This window comes from Mastigoproctus giganteus, chromosome 4, assembly GCF_048544385.1.
Source record: "Mastigoproctus giganteus isolate SK-2022 chromosome 4, ASM4854438v1, whole genome shotgun sequence".
Lineage (NCBI taxonomy): Eukaryota > Metazoa > Arthropoda > Arachnida > Uropygi > Thelyphonidae > Mastigoproctus > Mastigoproctus giganteus.
The window spans coordinates 92,268,181-92,290,098 of record NC_143578.1 but is presented as its reverse complement, the minus strand read 5'-3'; the positions used below and the strand labels follow the sequence as shown (position 1 = coordinate 92,290,098).

General features: G+C 38.5%; 1 protein-coding gene across 2 annotated transcripts in view; it reads left to right on the top strand.

Annotated features, from left to right (window-relative positions):
- Positions 1-21,918, top strand: part of LOC150086912 (protein FAM107B-like) — a 222,140-nt gene that overhangs the window by 119,484 nt on the left and 80,738 nt on the right. For both annotated transcript variants that reach the window (XM_090372807.1, XM_090372806.1), the window contains exon 2: positions 14,937-15,000. In XM_090372807.1, the coding sequence (XP_090228933.1) occupies positions 14,937-15,000 (64 nt within the window). The remainder of the gene's footprint in view (positions 1-14,936; positions 15,001-21,918) is intronic.

Below are 21,918 nucleotides of genomic sequence, written 5' to 3'. Positions count from 1 at the left end.
GGCCACTGCAACTCGTTGCCTCTGTTCTACAGAGTATTGGACTTCCTACATGACAAGTGAAGTTCAATGTTTCTGAATGTAAGGTTTTGCACCTGGGAAACGGAAATGTAGAGTTACAAGCTACGCGGAGTGGAGTTAAAAGTGGTCCAGGACGAAGATGACTTAGTGGTTACGATTCGATCGAACACGAAATTTTCCCCGCAGTGTAAACAGGCGACTAGAAAGGTACAGAGTCCTGTCTATGATATATAGGACTTTCTCAAGTGGGAAAAGGATTTCATCATCCCTCTGTGTAAGACGATGATGAAACCGCTTTTAGAATGTTGTGCTCTTGTCTGGACTCAAGGTCAAACTTGAAAAAAAAAAAAAAAAAAAAAAAACTTATAGAGAGGATTCAAAGAAAGGCAACCAGATTCGTAAGGGACTGCTAATCAATGTCCATGTGCGGACTGTACAGTTTGGCAACTAGACAGCTTGGATTGCGTGGGGAGGGATATCTGAGAGATGTGTATAAGGTGCTGAAGGGATTCTGTAAAATGGACGAGGGAGGTACGTAAGAGAACAACGGGTACGAATAGAAAAATTGGGAGTAACAGAATGCTGCATCTCGTGACATTTTACTTCAGGCAGTGTTGTAATCACTGGAATGAATTGCCCGCAATAGTGGTAGAGATCGATGGCCTAATAAAGTTCCAAGTGGAATTGGATAAAGTTATTTTGTGACGGGAAGTTATGGGGGATAAAACATTTTTTTCTTTTTTTTGTTTCCTTGTATCATCTGTCCTTTATAATACTTAGAAATGATAACTTGATAGAAGACTTTATCATATAAGTTAGCGCAATAAGCATAATTTCTATGCACAGTAAACCAATCGAAGTTGCACTTGCAACTTCGATTGGCTTACTGTGCATAGAATTATCAGTGGGTACCACCACCTAAACGGCCATCTAGGTGGTGGTACCCACTGAGAATAAGTAAAATAGCCGTTTCGACCGGGGAAGCGTTACTTATTCGAGGTATCATAAGAAGGAATTCACAATATGATATGTTATGTACTAATGCCATTTGGACAACTTTGGTTGGTTTACTGTGTATACAAATTGCACTAACTTCTATGACAGTTGTTCAGTATGACACAATTATTAGACTTCATTTAAAAACCAGTAGATTAGACTCGTGTAGCTCTGTTCGATAACTCCCTGGATTCCCCAGGCAGTTGTCGAACAGAGTTACAAGAGCCTAACGAAGATATACAATTGTATTTATAGAAGGGGCGATATAACGATCACGTGATTGAAACTAATTGAAAATTAAGCTCGAACATAGTTTTAATTTATCTCGAATTAAAGAGCCATTATACAGTATACATACAACACAAATAGTTTCTAAACCATAATTTGTTGGAAAAAGTATTTGCTCTAATTTACTCCCATTCAGGAAAAGGAAGAAAGGAAGTGACTCCGTGACTCCCTAAATGGCCCCAGCTTAAATTAAATATAACTTAATCATATTTTGTGCAAAAGAAGAATAGGCAACTTTGTTGTGGCGTGTAGAAAATGATATAAACTTAATTTTCTTATTACAATATCCCATCGTGACACTTTGACCAGGGCTTCACAATAAATACAGGGAAATCTTTAAGGGTGAAAAAGACTGCAGCAATAATTCAGACACAGCACGGATTTGTTAAGGGAAAGTTTTGTCTGACAAATTTCGTTTTTTACTACGATGTGATTACAAAGGAACTGGATGCCAAAAATAATTTTGATATCATATTCTTGGATTTCAGGAAAGCTTTTGGTACTGTTGGCCATGGAAGACTGCTGTACAAATTGGAGCAAAATGGTATTAAGGGTAAGTTGCTACAATGGATAAAAGGATGGTTAAGTGGGAGAAGACAGAGGGTGGTAATCAATGGGTGCTGCTCTTCGTGGACTAATGTTATTAGTGGAGTTCCCCAGGGGTCGGTGTTGGGTCCACTGTTGTTTTGTATATTTATCAATGATATTGATGAAGGTATATCAGGCTTAATGTCGAAGTTTGCATATGATACAAAGGTTGGCAGAGTTGTTAATAGCAGGAAGCAAAGTACTGCATATGGGTAGAAGTAACCCCAGAGGAACGTACCAATTGTGTGGTTCTACACTTAGGGTGGTAGAAAACGAAAAAGACCTGGGAGTAATTGTGCAGTCAGATATGAAGTTTCTGATCAAATCAGACAGGCTGCAAGAGCAGATCATGGGGTTTTGTCAATGATACATAGGAATTTTGCTAGCAGGGAAAAAGAGGTGATTATCCCCTTGTATAAGACAATGTTCAGGCCCAGCCTTGAGTACTGCGTACAGGTCTGGAGGTCTCATTTTAGGAAGGATGTAGATTTACTTGATAGTGTACAGAGAAGGGCAACAAGATTGGTGAGGGGAATGAAGGGATCCTCTTACCAAGAGAGGCTTAAGTTCTGCAAATTGCAGCGGCTGGAGACTAGGCACCTGCGCGGTGATCTGATTGAGGTGTATAAGGCCTTGAATGGGTTGAGCGCGCTGAATTCTGATGGGATTCTTCCACTTGCTCAGATTACGAGCCTAAGGGGACATAAATTCAAATTGAAGAAGACAGTTGTAGAATAGATGTGCGGAAATTTGTCTTTAGCCAGCGGGTGGTTAATTGCTGGAACAAACTTCCATCTGTCGTTGTGGAAGTGGATAGCTTAAATAAATTCAAGGAGGAACTGGACAACCATTTAGAGGAAATGGTTGTGTGAATTTTTTTTTTTTTGGCTGATGCTACATAAGCTCATACGCTTGCTTTCTTGAATCACATGCCTCTATTGCTATAATCGTAAATATACGAGGGGTTTCCCGAAAAGTAAGGTACATTTTGTCTCTCGATGATGTTTAATAATACGAAGTTGAAATCATACACCAAGAAATAAGTGAACATGATTACTTCTCCACAGTCTCCAGTTTTATTGATGCACTTGTCCCAACGATGGATCAGTTTATCAATACCAGTGCTGAAGAAGTCCGTGCCCACACGCAGTAACTAACATCGCACAGCCTGATGAACTTCCTCATCCGTGGTGAAATGCTTTCCTGAAAGGTGTTTTTTCAGAGGGCCGAACAAATGGAAGTCTGAGTCTTTCAGACTTTAGGGAAGATGTGATAGTTTCCCAACGATTACGGCGCACCACTCACGCGTGGTGTGGGCAGTGTGTGGAGTTGCGTTGTCGTGCAAAAAAAAATCACGCCGCTTGTTAGGAGTTCTAGTCGTTTGCGTCGAATGTTGGCTTTCAGTTTTTCCAACGTTGCACAGTAAAGTTGTGCATTGATAGTTCCTCCCTTAGGCAAGAAATCCACCAACAGAACGCCTTGGCGATCCCAAAACACTTTGGCCATGATGTTGATCTTCAATGTCAACATGGCCTGCTTTAAATTCATTGCACCAAAAACACACCTGCTTCTTGGTCATCACCTTTTCGCCATACATAGCAACCAGTTCACGGTGAATGTCGCTTGGTGAAAACCCTTTTGCTTGCAAAAAGCGAATAACTTTATGAATACCTGTTTTGGACCAAACTCTCATGGTAGCCGCCATTTTGCAACTGGTATCTGCTGTCAGGCGACAGTACCGCAACACTGCACTGGCAGTCTTTTTGAACATTATTAACGAGTCTATCTGTCCACCGCGTTTCATCTCATTTCCTTCCACCGTTATTAATGGCGCCTCCGTAGCCAGGTGGGCAGAAGCCGCAGTGCGTAGCACACTCTTTTTGATTAGACTGGGGTTCGAGCCCGTGACACCAAATACGGAGAATGCGGAAAGATCAGGGAATGACCACTGCATACCCCCCTGGAGCAATATGGCCTTAGTTGCTAATGCTCCTAAAAACCAAATAACAAACCAACCATTATTAAGAAAAGAAAAATCTGCTGCCTTACTTTTCGGTAACCCCCTCTTACATATATAAATTAACGTGTTACGTCTGTCAAAACATACTCCAAATGTTTACAGAAAACATTAAGATGTGCCCGAATTAATCAGGCTTGAGGAACCTCCAGTCGGGTTAGATCTAGGGTGGATATCAGCCGAAGATGCAGATTACTAGGTCGTAGCAGAAGACTGTGGTGGTCTCGTCCGACGATCATGGAACATTCTCTGCTTGTTTACGGAATCCTGAGCAAATTTCTTCAGATCGACGTCCAGATTCTAGGAGCGCGATGGCATCTGATGTGGAAAAAATCTGGCGGACAGGTGAAGGCATGCTTGAAGAGGGGGAACAGCCGCCGAACTGACCGGAGATGAGACGAGACCAGCCAGAAGTTCATCTGTTATTAGGAGTTGCCTCTCTACAATAAACCGTGGTAGCCTCGGAATATTGATAGTGTTGGCCATGACTCTGATTAACTTGAGCCAGTGGAAAGCCCATTTCAGGAACCAGTACTCACTGATTTGATGATGGAGGGGGCCGCTGAAAACCTTCATTTCCCCGTCTACATGATGTCTTGCATGATGACTGAAAGGAGGTTTGGGTCGAACACCACACCTAGATCGGTGTGGACTATGAACAAGTGAGACGTGAAAGGAAGGTTTTCTGCTTTTTAATTTGTGATATTTGGACATCTTTACTCGTAGCAAGGATTAATACTTTGTGTACACAAGTTAAACACTGTTAATAAATCTGATATAATATTATTGCATATTTACTTTTCTTTCATTTCTGGGCAAGTGATATATGTAAATCCAAGACCATATTTGGAATTAGCATATGCAAATTCATAATGAAATGAAAATAAGGAGAAACCTCTTGAAAACATTTGTGACGTAGGATATTGCATGATAAATAATCACATCTAGTACTACGTAAACTGGTGCTTGTTCTCAGAATAGCCAATGCACCCACAAAAGAGGTTGAGAAATGTTGCTCTAAACAATTAAAAATTATTTCTTCTACCGAAATAAGCGAAAAAAACAAAATGGTAACTGGGAATGCAGTTATCCTCTTAGTAATTGATTGAAAGTAACGAAATAATTACATGAAACCTGGTTATTTTTAAAAGGCCAGGACAAGGACGCAGTGGTATCAGGTTTTTCTATTTTTGTTTACCTACGAATGGCTCAGAAAACACGTAGCCCCGTTGACACAAATTATATGCAGTTCATTTGCGAAATTAGGTGAACGCAGTTTCGATAATTTTCTCTTTTTATTGTCCGTTACTGTAGTAATAGTTAAGACAGAAAGCTGGATGTCTAACAGAGCAATTAAGCCTAGTTGGAAAAGGTCTGAAAGTAAAGGGTCTTCCTCCCTGTTGGAAGCTACTTCCTCCGGACCCTCGTTAGTCAATTAACTGGTCACAAAATTATAGACGACAGTCGTTCGGATTAATTGAATTTGCTGTCATTATTAACGTACAATATGTCTACCCTCACCCAAGTAGCTTTTAACGGAAACCGTCAGGAAAATGGAATCTTCCTAGAAGAGATGTCGGTAGGCTCGGTCTGACATTGAGGGGATAAAAAAATGTTGCCACTGACTTCTTTGAGAAACGTGGAATGGCAAAGGGGATGGAGTTGGCTGGCTGGAACTAAGAGTCAATCGGAAAGTAGTCATTACGAGGCCCTGCAAAATTACCAGACGTATGATTCACGCTCTTAATGTTACTTCCTAATTTAAAGATTATTTGCGCAGGATGTATGCATATAACATGCACGAAGTGGACACTTTCCGTTGTAAAATCACGTGTGAACTTTTTATATCCGTCTATAAAGCCATCTCCTCTTAAGATAACGGATGGTTTCATTTATGACAATCAAACCAGTTCTGAAGAGACCTCAAAATTAAGTTTGTTTTTTTCAAAAAGATTAAAATCCCCACATTATTGATTGCAAAATTTTCTATCATTTATAGTTGGATGGAGACCAATTTAATTACAAAACCATCCGTTGTAATTTCTATAACATCTAACGAAAGAAGATGCAAGCTACTAATTCGGTAACCAAAACTTGTCCTTGAAGAATAAAACCCCTTAGGGATACCGACAATTCATTAAATCAGCTTAATACACAAATTAAAGGTTCCAATCTTCCATTACTTTAATAATTTATTAAAGTAATGGATTATTAACATTACTATTTGTAATGGCAAAGAGTAATATTAGTACAAAAATTAGAAAGGAAAACTATGGTTTGTACAAGTTCCACCTTCATAATGAGATGCCTCGGCATTGTACTACTTGTGAATTAAAATTTATATTAATGTCTGTCATGGAAATTGCATTAAAGTGGCCATGTTAATGAAGCTTTATAATTTCTTGTTATTTTACAAAGAAATTCTAAAGCTTCGTTAACATGGCCACTTTAATGCAATTTCCGTGACAATAAAACAAAGTTTATAAAGAAACTCCATATTTAAAAATTTACTGAATGAGTAAAATATTATGGGACCAAAAAAGTCTTTAAGACAGCTTCAGTATGATTATAAAAAAAAAAATAGTCCGAAGGTATTCAAGAATTCAAAAGCCGGTTCTTTTTGTCTTGTATTCATTCTGAACTAAAACGATGTCGTGTCATAGGTTTGGTTCGTGGCTGTTCAACACATTTTGATTGCTAGAAATAAGTTCTCTCATTCAGATGAACTTTTTTATGACCTGAATTTTGATGCAACACAACGCTACTGAAGCTTAATATTGAAACAGGGAAGTGGAAGAGTTTGGAAATAGAATGCAGATTCAGTAGTTAACATGCCACTGGAGTTACGTCCGATATATTAATAGACGTGCACGGGGGCAAAGTGATATCTAGCATTGAATGCTTGAAATGAAATCGTGCAAGACCTGTAATGAATCGTTCCTCCTCTGTAGCAATGCGCATAAGAGGAAACGTGACAAGATTTAAGTCAGAGTATGTGCATTATGGTACGAACATACACGGTGACACATTCCGGGTATTTATACAGCCGTTGATTTGCACATATTAACTATGGAATAGGTCAATTTGTTATTGTGTGATATTTCTGGCAGATGAACTCAAACAAAATTGGGAAATGTAGGGTTCTGCATTCGAGAAATTGAAATCCTTGGTTATTTTATTACTCCAAAAGTAAGAATCTTGTTAATGAAAATGAATTTCTACAGAACCATATGGGCCTACACGGCTCGTGCTTAGAACCCCCAGTTTTTGGGGAGGGGGCGGAAAGTAAATAATGTATATATCCAAGTTTTAATGTCTGCTGTTATGATTATTATAAATAATATTAATAATTCTTAATTGGAAATTTTATTGGAGTGAGCTCTTTACAAAGTTACAAATCTTAATTGCAAAAACGAGGGCTCTCTTCTCCCCTCCCCCCTAAAGGTTCCAGGGACTTCCGATGGTCCAAAAACGGCCGTGAGGTGTAGTTCTACAATACGACAGGAAGTTTCCTCAAGAGTGCAGACAGGCTACCAGGATAGATCGTGGCGTTTTATGAAGTGCAGGAATTTGCTAGTAGGATAGGGACAGAGGAATTATTTCATTGTATAACGCCTTGGTTGGAATACATCGAGAATTTTATATATGGGTTTGAAAATCCCGTTTCAACAAGGATATAGAACTGCTGGAAAAGGAGCAGCGAATTGCAAAACAATGTTAGTTTTGGTATAAATAAACATTTCTAGAGAGAGAGAGAGAGAGAGAGAGAGAGAGAGACTGTGAATTGTAAAGTTTGCGTATGGGAGTGGGGAGGAACTCCATCGCGGTATTAAGACTTAGAAAGGATTAATGGATATATCTTTGTTTTTTTGCAAGTAGCAAACTAGAGGATATGCAATAAAAAAAGGGAAAGGTAGTTGTAGACTAAACAAGAATATTTTCAGCGAACAACTCCTGATCACAGAAGTAGAGAGTTGCACACATTCAAGAAACAGTTGAGCAGACATCGGCATGAAACTAGGAGGCTCCCTTCTCCCCACTAAAGTCTGATGTCAGATAAGCCTGGTTTACTAATACTAACTTATAAACAGAAGTCTATGATGTGGAGTTTGTATTACACGAATTCTAGATCGCAAGACTGACTTCGTCTTGAAGGAACTTGTTTCCTGCCTTACCAGGAAAACCACGTCACTTTTTCAGTTGTTGTTTCTACGGATTTGAATGACGACGATTCTGCTGCGGATCCATATTGGTTTAAACAAAGCGATCGTATGCAAATGTCGCTATATACACAGAGACGGAAGTTTGTTACGAACACCCCCACCATTCCAAGTGTTCGAATAATAGAAATATCCCCTTGTCACGTGTCTGCACAATGTATACCGATTGACAGAAGGACATTTGCGACAACGAAAGGAAAGGGAGTTGCGATGTCGCCTGACTGATTTTGTCCGAGCAATTACAGGAGGAACCAGAGACGTTCCTCCTGTGGTGCACCTATTTAGGGTCCATCAGCTCGGGAGTCTTATAGATCGCAATGGAGGGCTAATAAAGAAATGTTACAACAGGGCCCATGCAAATAATCGGGGACTGGCACTGGCTGTTTGAATTTCAGGAATTGAAACGAAACGTGTTGGCAGCGAGGAGATTTGTTTGCTTTTATATTTAAATCCTTTTCTGTGTGCAATGAATTCCTTTCTTGCGGAGACTTTATAGAGAAAAACTCTTCAGAATTGGTGGAATTGGAAAGGCAAATTTTTGTCAATAAAAAGAATTCTTATATAGAATTTCCAAACGAAGGGTTGCCTATATCCCCTTTCCTTTTTCAGAATCTTTTGTTTACTGAACTGCCTCTCATATGTCGTGTCGAACACGCCAAGGAATGAACTAAACGAAATATTGGTAGTGCAGGAACAGTGCAAGTGATGTATGAACATCCCGTCGTTTAATAAATTGGAGGCTTTTTTCTTTTTCTTGCCGCAATGCAATTTTTTCGAAGGTTTGAATGTAACCTTTACAGACGTAGATAGAAATACATAAAATATAGTAATGCCTTTTAAACTTTCTGTGGCGATGGCCAGAGCAGAGGCTACAGCCGATCCATATTTGGTATCAATACACGCACTTAAATAAGGACAAGAACTATTAATGGAAAGTTTCTGAATAGCCACTCACTAATACCCAGCAAATATTTCTGGAAAAGCCCGAGTACTCTGGAAGTGAGGCGCATATCAGAAGAAAACGTCGGAAGACGTATTGATAGAACGCAAGGCGTCTAACCAACATTAAATATAGAAGATGAAAGTATCGATCACGTTCATTTTTAAGCAATGGTTTTTCTCTATCCCGGAAGTTATTTCACTGCTCGAAAGTAGAAAGGAGTCCACAGAGACAGCTATTTAGAAAGTGAAATAGGAGGTGGGTTCGAGATACTTTCAAGTTTCTTGTTGCTGGCCAGCGTGAAGCGAAGTATTTAATCGTGACATCGTTGCATAACATCCTGGTTAAAGGTCAAATAGAAATCGATTAGATAGATCAGTATCCTTCTTGACAGTACAGTAATTTCGAAACATGACTACAGCTGTCCAGGTTTCAATTCCTTCGAAAACCTGAGGAATAGTTGAAGGCTTTTTCAATCGGGACTGGCTAGCCGATTTCCAGTGGAAAGAGCAAGATTTCTTTCCCTTGAGTTCAGAAATAATATAGAACAAACCCTACGAATTGGAGTACCGTAAGAACTAGCTCATTAGAGCAAGAGAAGCCAAATATTAAAAGTGGTTGTTAATATAATATTCGAAGGTTGCTCAATCACGAAAATTAGTGTTTATCTTACAGACTTCTGTTCGCATTTCATGTATTTCACCGATAAAATGGTATAAACTTCTTAATTGGAATAACATTTTAAACAGAATCCTCTGAAACGGATTGCATTTCGAAACGTTGCGAATTTTCTTTCCATAAATATGCCTGATTGACAGTTTTGAACTCCATGGACAGCCTCTGCAGCCCTTCCACGCCCTAAGTGATTTTCTTACGCTTAACCTACTTATTTCTAGTACTTAATACGGTATAAACGTTTAATGAGAGTATTTACTTGATTATACAGTTAACTTACGTATATGTGTTGATGTTTGCGCTGCTCATGTCTGTTTTATTTGTTGTTATTATTATTTAACAGTATTGAGGACATTGGAATACGTTTGCAAACCGGATCTTTTCATTGCTACACAAAACATATAGAACAAGAAAATGAATCAACAGAAACAGAAGCTCTTAAAGTTGACTTATTTTTACTTATTCATTGTTTTTAATGGGCAGCACATTCAGAAGGTGCTCTAAACAATTTTCTCAAATTTATACACTTCATGCGGACATTGGCTGTACAGCTGAAGAAACAGATGGGACATCTGTAGTGTTTTGCCGTTGAAGAACAAGAAGAGAAACACCAAAGCCTGTTCGAGCTAATACTTAACTCCAATACCAGAGCGGACGCTGCCTTGTGGCAATTTAGACAGAAGATCAGAAATTGTCTGTACCGAGGAACGTCTCGTACACTAGTATGTGACCTATATAAACTCATGTGCCAACTGTGAAATCGATCTCGATGTTGAAGTAGGGGCAGAACTCAGGGACCAGACTTGAGTTTGAATTTGCGATCCACCGCCCTTGAAGCACACACACTGTCGTCTCTGGGTGGCTGGGCTCGTGTCGGAGAAATGGGGGCTCCTATGGATGATTAGACCGCCACAGCGAGCCAGCAGCTTCTGATTGCTACTGTTGAATAGTGAATCGTTGCTTTGCTTCTTAAAGATGTTGGTTCGGACTGGTGTGCTACCGAGCTGCGTATTTCTTAGTAGAGAACAAAATCCATATAGATTTGCTCTAAGCAAGTCTACATTCCACTCAGACTGCGTTCCATTGCCTGAGCAGTGCTATTCTTGATTACAGCTTCAAAACTGATATGTGATGGTTACATCAGCTGTGTATGTTGTTGTGGTTTCAAAGTCCTTGACTTATCCTGACTGTGATTTTTTTGTAGTGATTGCAAAATCTACTTTCTGTGGTGAGGTGAAACAGTTAAATATTTCTTCGTGAGACTTACCTGTAATAAAGACCTGCAGACTCATGATCAGCTTCAGTGTGAAATAGCTGATCATGACGTATGAACAAACATATCAACATTGACATACGAACGAATGAACTGACTACCCTTTCAATTTGGGGGATATTGCAGTGATGCTGCGTATGATGTTATCAGTACGCTGGCAGACGATTGATGCTGTATTTGATATCATCCGTTCTCAGCCATTTTCCAGGAATGATAACCAAGTAGTGGTAGTATATATTATACTAGAAATTACCTGTGCAGTATTGTGATAGATGGTGGGAGTTTCCAGGAAAACTGGCGGGAACAGTCTTCTTTTATAATAATTATATAAAAAAAAAAAAAAAACTCAATATCAGAGCCGGATCGCCCAAGAGTCTCCGTGAATTTCGAAGAAGCGAAGGCTCCCTTTGAAAAGTGTTTTCGTCTGTTTGAGTACTGAAGATGGGAACTTTAATTAATGTTTGTTCGGAAGATTCAGGAATTGAAGTGAACGAGTGCCGTCGGACTGAATGTGTGTCTTGACAGAAGATTCGGATTATGGTTGACTCTTCATTCAGGAAGCCATTCCTACTCATCCCAGACTACAAGAATTCTACGATTGTTTAACCAGTGGCTTGAGAACACAACTGTTTCTGTAGAGATATTTGTCGCCCCAGACTCCACCAAAGGGACAATGCAGTGGAAGGATGGAATTATAAATTGAACGCCTTGTTATCTGTCCACTGAGCACCTGCCATTCTTGAAATGGCGGCAGTTTTCACAAATGAATCACAGTATTGTGATTTTCAACATAACCGAATTGTTTTTAATATAAAGCTTGAGGGCAAAAGGAGGAAGAAAATGTACATAAAAAAAAAAAGACGATAAGGCAGAAAGAATTGTGACTAATCTAGAAAAATCTTGATGTGCTATAAGGTGCTTGGGAATGGTTTCACTAAGTCAGAAATTAGCTACAACTGTAAATTGTTTTTTGCACATCGATTATTTTTTGTAATAAGCATTTTTTATTTCAATATTTCTGAAAAACTGTGACGTAACAGTTAAACCTTCTTTCAAAAAAGATTAGGATTTATTGCTCCATTGACATTCTGAATACGTTGTTGGCAGTGTGAGAGCTCTGTGCGAGAGTGGGGAGGGGATGTTGCCAACTGTTTATAAATAAAATAAATTTTCTGTTTATTCTCCGGGACGACCAAATGATCAGAGGAGTTCACAAGATAGACAGAATACAAGAAACAGCACCGTATTCAGTAGTCACGGGCTTGAACCCCGGTCACTCAAGGCACGTGTACTTATGCACCCGCGCGCCTGACCACTAGGGTACGGCGGCCTTGTTCCTTACGTTAACCCTTTATTTATAGTACGAGACCTGTATGATTTTAATCAATTGATCATTCTTTCATGACATGCGCGTTCATTCTTTTTTCTGTACAGAAATAATACAGATCATGCGTTAATTTATTAATCCATGTCCAGAAACTTTTATTGAAATCTTGACAGGTGGTAAATAAGACTTGTGAGAATGTAGTATTTCTTTAATTTTTGCGCATGATTGTATGTAATAACGGTTGTTATATGCTGTAAAATTCCAGAGAAATATGACGTTATTTTCCAAAAATAAGTAAATAAAATCATTTTTGGAATTCTTTGTGGACAGATAAACGCTGGTGTTGATACTTGTTACAGTATACACACGTACAGTCTTGAAACGTCCACCCACCTCACTATTACAATCAAAATTTGAAGTTCTTCGCGATAAAGATAATCCCATTTTCTTGGAATAAACTTAATGATGCACTTACATTCAACCTAATCCTCACTTTAATAAAGTAAACAAAAAAAAGGGAATTTAAAAGTAAATAAATAAAATCTGTTACTCCCTCTTTCCCCGAATTAAGAAAATAAGACTTAAATTATTTATCCTCCTTATTTAACTCCATCCAGTAATTTAGTTTTGTTTACGATGGGGAAAAATTAATCACCGATTTCACTCGTCTTTAGGTCCAAGTTTGCGAAAATAAGAAATTGATTCCAACTTATCATTAGAGGGGTTTCTAAGAACTAATCTAATTCCACTTAAAATGACTTTCCCAGAACTTTCCAGTTCGATTTATTCGTGCAACTTTAAGGTACTTGAATCATAAATGTTCAAAAATAACTACACTCACGAACATCACAAATATTTGTTACGAGTTTTGTTTGACACACGTGGATTCTTTCATTTGCGTAAAACTTTCTCGCTCTTAGAGAACATTTACCGGCTGTAATTAGTCACGATCTCAGTAAACTTCTTAGTAAAGAGCGGGTTGGGAAAACATTTGGCGCGTGCTTCTCGAATAAATAAGCTATTGGTCTTTTAATTAAAAAGCTTTGGCAACAGCGCTGCGATCACGAGTTAACGAACTTCTCAGATGATCGCAGTTTATAAATACGTACTGAACGTTATAAAGGAGCTGATTGAAAATGCATCTATCATATATTGACTTATTCTACAATAAACGTCATCAAATGGAACAATTTCCTGAATTTTTTTCTTAATAAACTCCCTTAAATCGAAGAGAATACGCTGTTATATTGTTTCAATCCCATTGATTTGTTTCCAATTTAAAATCTTCAATTATTTCGTTCGAGGACGGCAAACAGCTTACTAATATTACTAAAGCCCACATGGAAACATTTTATATAACTACATTTCAAATTTTTATTGCTGTATTATTCCAGTCAATCATTTTAATGCTTTTCTTCCAAGAATAAAAAGGAAATCGCATCTATTAAGATAAACAGGCTGTTTCTCATCGGTGCTCTTTCAACTGTGAAATACTGTAATAATATATGAAAGCATCAGTGCAACTTTGCCTCTATGTTAAAATCAAAATGTCATTTGAAATATTGCCAGGAAACTCCTTTCAGTACATTTTCTTTTTTTGTAAAGAAAAATACTCAATCAGCGTATTACAATCGTTTATCGCTTTACTGATAATATGAAGTTGATATATTTTGGTTTAAAGGTTTAAGCGATAAAATGTAGACTAACTCTTTCGTGGAAAATAAATGTTTATTTGATATCTAATGGGGAACAAAGTACAGCATCGTTCCCATATTCTTATTTCAACTAAAGCTGTTCAGTAACTCATTAAAAAATGCGAATGTTCCGTTAAAGGACTGATCGCTTAATTAATACGTCCATTACCAGAAACGCCTTCTAACCGAAATGAACACATGCCCTCTGGTGGCAATTACTCTCATGGCACCAAATATTGTTGATTAATTGTCATTACTGCCATAAAGTTCCCGGGATGAAATATTCCTTTTTCTTTGTTGGTTATTAATCGTTATGGTGACAGTTTGGAGGTAGAGGGGCCAAGTTTTCGTTCCTAAAAGTGGGTTAAAACTTAAGCCTGCTTTAATAAGGTTAAGTTTTGTCATGATATTCGATCAGCGTTGCATTATTAAAGGAGAATGATTTGTTTTGTGGAACATAACATGGTATAATTACGATAATTCTTCGAATATAGTTAATTTAAAACTATTGTTTTCGATTTTATGATAATTTTTATTTATTACTTTTTTGTGCTAGTTCATGGGTCACATATATTAGGCTTTTTCAAATTTCTTAGAACCATTTATATCATCATTAAGAACAATTTAATATATAATGGGAAATTAAAGCTGCATGTTTCTACTTTTTATATTTTTTAAAAATAAGTCAGTGTTTTTGATTAAAATACTTGAAGATCCAATTCAGAGAAATAAAGGTTATTGGAGGATGGGGTGTTAAACTTTAATGTAAATAAATGTCTGGCATTTCCGAATCTGTCCACTACAGAAAGGCCGGCACTAACAACCTGTCCCTCCCACGTCACTCAATAGTGGACTTAACCAAGATGTCTTCCTAACGCGAACTCTTATCTCTCGTTGCAGGCCACACGCGAACTCCATGTGCATGCACTCGGCGGACAGCAGAAGGGGATCAACCATCGTCCAGGTAAGTCGAAAGAGCACTTTTTTCTTCTTCGCGCGTAAACGTAATATGAACGCGAAAGGTCACGTGAATACGCGGCTCACTCCAAAATCAAGTTTAACCCCCGTTTCGGCACAACCCGCGGTAAACGAAGAATGACTGAAGCCATGGCCGCACAACAGCTGTTCCACCACTCATTGTTTGACTCGTGCGGCAGCCGTGCGTGGCGCGTCAGCAGCTGCCGGAGTTAAAGGCTGGGATTTGATGACGAATTGCGGAGAAGTTTCGAAGTGCGCTGCTCGCCAGTTTCCTCAGCGATTTCTTAGGCCAAGCGAAGCGGAGCGAAGTCCTTAATTAATCAACTATCGGAACTGCTTAATTCGGCTTGAAATTGTGCAGCTTTCGCGCATGTGATCGCTCTGTCAATACGAATGAACGAAAGGTTATCGATACGAAGAGCACTCGATTCTGACAACTCCGTAAAACTTCTAAACAGTGGGCTGCATTAACTGGAAAAACAGTCAAAGGGCAAGTAATCTCCAAATTTCTTAATTTATTTACTGATGTACAATTTAGTTGAGTTGCAGGCATGTTTTGTGCTAATGTGTGTGTGTTTTTGATGCGTTTTTTGCTTTTTGAAAAGATATTTGGGATTTGCTGTTTAAAATGAAACCTATTTTAAAGTAGCCGAAACAGTATTAATCAGTATTATGCAGAACTTCCATAGTAGTGCAACAATTACTGATCTCGCTGTTCTTCTGTACCACGTAGAAAAGCCTGGAATCGAATCCATTATCCTGGTTCGAATCAATTATAGACGAATGGAACTTCTATGGACTTTTTTTTTCATTGGCCGAGTTAGTCGGTCTCGTGTTGGAGTTATTTTTTTACTTTATCCAGAAATTGAGGTTTTTTTTTTATCCCAAGCGGTGTTGTGTCGCCCAGTTTATCTATTACGGGCACATTACCACAGCATGTGACTAGATCTATAAATGCTTACCGGAGTTTTTAATTTAAAAAGAGAAAACATTGCTGAACGGAACTACTGTAGTTAGTAATATGTTACTTAATGTTAAGGACATAATGGCGATAATTTTTCAGACCATATTTGAACACTTTCCCCTGTTCGAGTAGTATTTTTTCCCAGAAGACATTTGGAGTTATTAAGATTTTAGAGTTATTTTTTTTTTACCCTCATATAACACGTAATGCACACAGTACAGTCTAGCCTGCGTAATTGTAAGAACTTTTGTATTGTTTTGCAAGTTTCTGCGACCAAAGATCAAATACCACCCTACTTTCCCGTTTTCAAAAAAATATCTTTCACAAAGTTCATCCGATATATTTTTAAATTTCTTTTACAAAAAAGACGCTTTTCGGAAAGGCATCAAACATATGAACCGCATGATGTTCCGCATGCGGTTTATAATTTCGAAGCCTTTCCGAAATGTGGTGTTTTGTTTTGTGGTGCATAATAAAGCAGAACGTTGTAAATTTGCATGGGACGAAACTTAAGAATTGTTTACCTGTAAAGTTTTTACAGAATACGCTGTATTCTCGTGCACAGTACAAGATATGATACTAAAAGTTTTTTATCAAATCCTGAGCACGTGTTTTTAATATCTTCAGACATCATGCAGGATTACTGATTTCCCCAAATGTGGCAAGAATTATTTTTATAAACTTTAAAATCCCCTTGACACCTTTTTATATGCGTTCTGTTTAAAGCCGTGTTTTTTGTTCTCTGAAAAGTTCTTTTGCGTACTTATACGGGTAGACAGAAATACACTTTCTAATTTTCATAAATGATATTAACAAGAATGTCCAACGTAAGTTGTCCAAGTTTGGCGATGATTTTGGAAGTGTAAAGGGTAGTTAATTCTAATCAGGCTACGTCGCTTCAAAAAGATTTGGATCGGTTGCATATATGGTCCGCAAAATGGCATCTGTAGTTTAATGCTTCTTAACATAATGTTATGCATTTGGAGAACAAAATTCGAGTCACGTATAAGCTAGAGGAAGAGGAGCTAAAAGTGGTTCAAGATAAGGCTTGGGTGTTGCGATTCAACCTGACTTAATTTTTCCATGCAGTGTAAGTAGGCGAATATGAAGGCACATGGTGCCCAGTCTGTAACATTTAGGTCCCTAGTAAGTAGGATGTCATTTTTTTTCTCTGTAGACGATGATTATCGTCTTGGAATATCGTATTTAGGTACAGACCGCGCCTAAAAAAACACTTCTCTGGAGAGGGTTCAAAGAAGGGAGACCAGATTAGCGATGAGAGCAAATCGATGCATACGAGTATATGAAGAACATTTCAGCCTAAGTGAGGACTGTAAAGTTTGACAGCCAAACATCTAAAGGGAGATATAATTGAGGTGTACGTGTATAAGGCGCTGAAGGCCTGTTCATCCTTGTTTTAGAGGAGTATTACCATGAACAGTTAGTTTCCAATTTCAGAATTCTTGCCTAATTCTTCTGTTTATTGGTTTTCAGCCAGAAATCTTTAAAATTTTATTGCATTTTACTCATAGTGTTATGTGGTGTAATGTGACTTTTATTATTTGATTTGGGGGAACCCTTCTTATATAATAATTTATCTCTGCTGAAGAATAATCTATTTTGTTATATTATTTTGTGTTTTTTTGGCTGATGCTGGGAAAAAAACAAAAGTCCTATTCTTCGCATCATTTATCTTTAACTCCAAATTCTGAAATATTTTTCCTAGTGTTCCCCACCTTTACCTGTCTGATCAACCTGGCTCTCGTGTTCTGTGTTTACACATATCTCTTCAGTCTCACAGCGTAAATACTGTAATTTATAAAAATCAGAGGCAATTTGCCCGGCAGTTATGCTCAGATTTTTTTTTTTTTTTAATCGTTCAGAATAGACAGAAAAATATACTTGAAGAATATCCAGCACTTTACATAATACAGGCCGAATCACGGTCCTAAACTCATTTGAGCTGCTCTGATCCACTGACCATTTTACTGGAATCAACGTAGCTCCACTAAGACCCTGGTCTACCTTATAAGATTTGAGCTCGTGCAGATTAATCCTTCCCTCTGTCGACGCCAATGTCTACAACATCATTTTGTGGAGGGAGGGGGACATTTAATTTTTTACCAGCCGACCCGGGATAACAAGTAACCTCTTGTTCCGGGAAGGTCCTCGATACCAATCGTTGATCTGTACAAGACACTCCAACAGAACCCTCGTTACCTTTCAGCAGTCAGTCTCAAATTGAAGGCTACGTAAATTTGCAATTGCCACAAAATAAAATTTTGGTACAGTTAAGTTTTTTTAACTTTGGTAGGCAGAAAAGGGGACTCCCAAGAATATAAAACTATCATATTAGGGTTAACCAAGAACAACCTCAATCCACGCGTGTGATATGTCCATAAATTGCGTGTGTTCTCTGGTTTATTTGCCTGTTTTTCTGGACGAAATAAAACCCAATTTGCGGGAGGGAAAACTTTGCTATCCTCACCTGAAAAGAGTAACTCATCCACGAGAGTGAAAAATAGGCCATAAAAGTTCCTCACGACATTAATGGGATTTGAACCCGGGCCTTCTCCACCCGCTTTGGAGAGGACAGTGATTATAACTGCGAGGACCCTCATAAGAATATAGAGGATCCTCGCAGTTATAAGGACCCTTATAAGAGTATAGAGGGTTGTGGAAGAAAGAGGAGTCACAGAATGAAAAGGTTCAGACAATGAGAAACAGGTAGAAGGTCCTAGAGTGTAACTCATTGTTTAGCCACGCTGTAAAACAAACGTCCATTAAATTAAACACCGACAGTCCCGTGCTCTTGCTGACGTTCGGTGCGAGTTCTTGAAACTATTTCGTGTACTCGTTGACTCGGACATGAAGTAACACGCAGAACTCGGAACCTGTGTGCGCAGACAAAATTCATTTACGCTCGAACTTTGTAAACTGTGGCATTTAATTCCACCGGAATTACTCCATTCGGGTCAAATTAACAACGTTTCTCAAGATCAAACAACGGACCGCGTCTCAACAAAAGCTAGCTCGCTATCTGGTAAACAAACGGAGCAATCTGAAGAACAACAAGCACAGCCCAACTCCTACCTGTTTGTGCAAATGAAGGCGCGCGCTGATTACAACCGAACCTTGATCACCGAACACTGAACTGTCTCGCGCAAACAGGAATTCCGATAACACTCCGAGGGGTTTCTTCCCTTTCTGAACAGTAAGTGCTTTGTTCGTGGCACACGGCCGACAACAGCATCAGGAAAACGATTGCGGACTTATCTCGAGTGAGATATCTTCTGAGAGTTCTCTTTGTATCCTTTTCCTGTCACGTGTTATTGACTTCGATCCGGCTGTTTCAAGGTCAACGTCGTCATCTGTTTTCTGCGTAATAAGTTCGATATTAAACTGCAGACTCCGCGGGTGGTGTTATTTGGACCCGCCAATGTATCTTTAAATTTATTTCGGCTTAAGGTATTTCTTCTGGTTCGAGAGTTCCAACAGCAGACTGCTTTCGCCTTCGCTCAGATGAACCCTTTCCGCTGAATACACTTTCCAAGACATTTATTATCGTTCTCCCATGACGTCTGAACGACGCCGCTTTTCATCGCTCGTTTGTAAAAGGTCATAGGTAGTTTCTGTAACAGAGCTGAGGAATTTGCTTTTAAGGCTTTATTTATTTATTTTTTCTCTCCTTATCGTGGTTGTAATTAGACTGTCTAAGGTGGAAGTGGCTGGTTTTTCTCCTGGAAATTCAATTGGCGCCCCTGGTAGAGAGAGACCATCACATAACGGTGGAATCAAACGACTCAGAGCCCTTACTTGCTTTGGTGTTAACCTTAAACAACACAACCACGTCTATCTGTTTTAACTTGAGCCATGTATCGATGAAAGGGTTAAATATTTTAATTCCAAGTTGAGTTTGCTGTATATTTTTCGCATGGGGATTCCTTGCACCTGTCTGATTGTGGGAATCGCACGGCAAACTCAATAGCAGTTTCATAATCCCACAATACTATCTAATTACTGTTTCTAGATTGATTCAATTCCTCGTTAAATTCTGGAAAGTGTGCGCAACACATGCCAAAGGTCACGCCATAACGAGTTGAGCACTGCTCTATCAATGATAGATTTTTCTGCAAAGAATTCGATTTCGATGTTTTCCAGTTTGTTACCTTGGAACCTGGAATAAAGAAACGAAAGAAAAAATAGTTTTTACTCCCTTAAGATTTTCATTACGTTATATATTAGTAAATCTTTGATTTCATTACTATGTGCAAGGTGGCGGGGGATGGGATTTTAACCCTCTTGGGTTTTTTTAAACTTGGTGCTACCTTTCCGAAAATGTAATCCTTCAGTTCGTTTTTAGGTTAATGAACAAATTTATTTTATTTTCTTTACTGCATTTTAGGTTTTGCTGTATACCCATTGGGGATCTCATTTTTAAGAGTCAAAAAAAAAAAAAAAAAAAAGTGCATCAGATTTGAAACAAGTTTTTTCTTTTTCAATTGCTCATAAACGCGCACACAAAAAACGTACGCTTTCATATGACTCGCACGAGAACAACGCATGGTTGGATAGAAATCGGTGAATGTCAGCATCCCAACCCTGCTTATTGTGGGTTCTGGCTGGGTATTGAGGGCAGCCAATTCAACGGTAACGTTATAGCACCAGCTCTAAAGGAGGCCTAAGTGAGGCAGTAGGTCAACACCTTCACAAAATTATCCCGGGCGCTCTCCCCCAATAGAGAAGTGAAAGATATAGAGATCGTATGCATTCTTCATACAATAACTTCATTTTTTCAATCAAAAAGGGCTAACGAGCAGTTCCTGTTTAGATTTTGGGTGGATTACGTTTGTTAACTATCAAGTGGGCAACAGAGTTAAGGACAGTCTTTGTTAGTGCTAAAATATGGTAGCCACTGTTTTGTGCTTATCTTTAATCCGAACCCCCTACGTAGTGGACACAGATTCTGTTTATGGAAGAGGCGAAAGAAATTCCAATTGAAAATCTGAATGTTCTCAAATATGATCTGGTTTTGTATTGAAGAATGCAGTCTTCTCTCCGATACCTGCAATTAATTATTTGGGAATGGGGTGGGGGTCTCCTTTGCGCTGCTATCTCTGAGGGTCTGTTCATCACTTGTTTGGATGATCCGAGTTCGAATCCCATCATTGATGTGAGGAAATTGGTGTAAGTTTTACGTGAGAAGAGTTAACTGGTGTTATAAGAAAATGTAGCATTTTAATACCACGTTTTCTGCCAAGTTTTCTGCCTACACTTACTAGAAATCGAATCTTCTTAACCTTTGTTCCCGTTGACTTTGTCTGTTTGTTGAATCATTTTATCTATCCAGCAGTTTATCTTATTTAACTGTTCACCAATTTCTTCACATTTGAAGAACTTTTGGTTTGATAATATTATTAAAATACCGGAAGAAGGAAATTGCATGGTCGCCTTTCGAAAACAAAAACGCTATTGTACTTTGTAGCTTAAATTCTGAAACAAAACCATTTCACAATAGCCAAATTGCCACTGAAAACACCTCAGCATGCGTACTGATACTTCAATACGACTCAAACCCAAATTCAAGAATAGAACTTAACGTTCTATTCTTGAATTTGCTATTCTTAAATAAAGCAAGCTGTTTGTCTGTACTCCCACAGAGAAGTTATGAACGCAATAAAGAGTATTCATTTTAGTCTGAGGAAGACGAATTTCTCAAGCCGAGCTATGAAACTTCGAAGCATGTCGGCATACCCTTCAAATACACACACCTCACAACAGGGTTGGGTTTATGTTCATTCAAAATAACTGCGCCTCCCAATCGATTTATGCTTGCACTTTGAGATCGTACTCAGCAGCAAAAGTTGAAATATTCCTTCCGATGTCATCACCCAAATGAATTAATCAATCGGTATACAGCTCTTGTGGGCTTCAATTCTT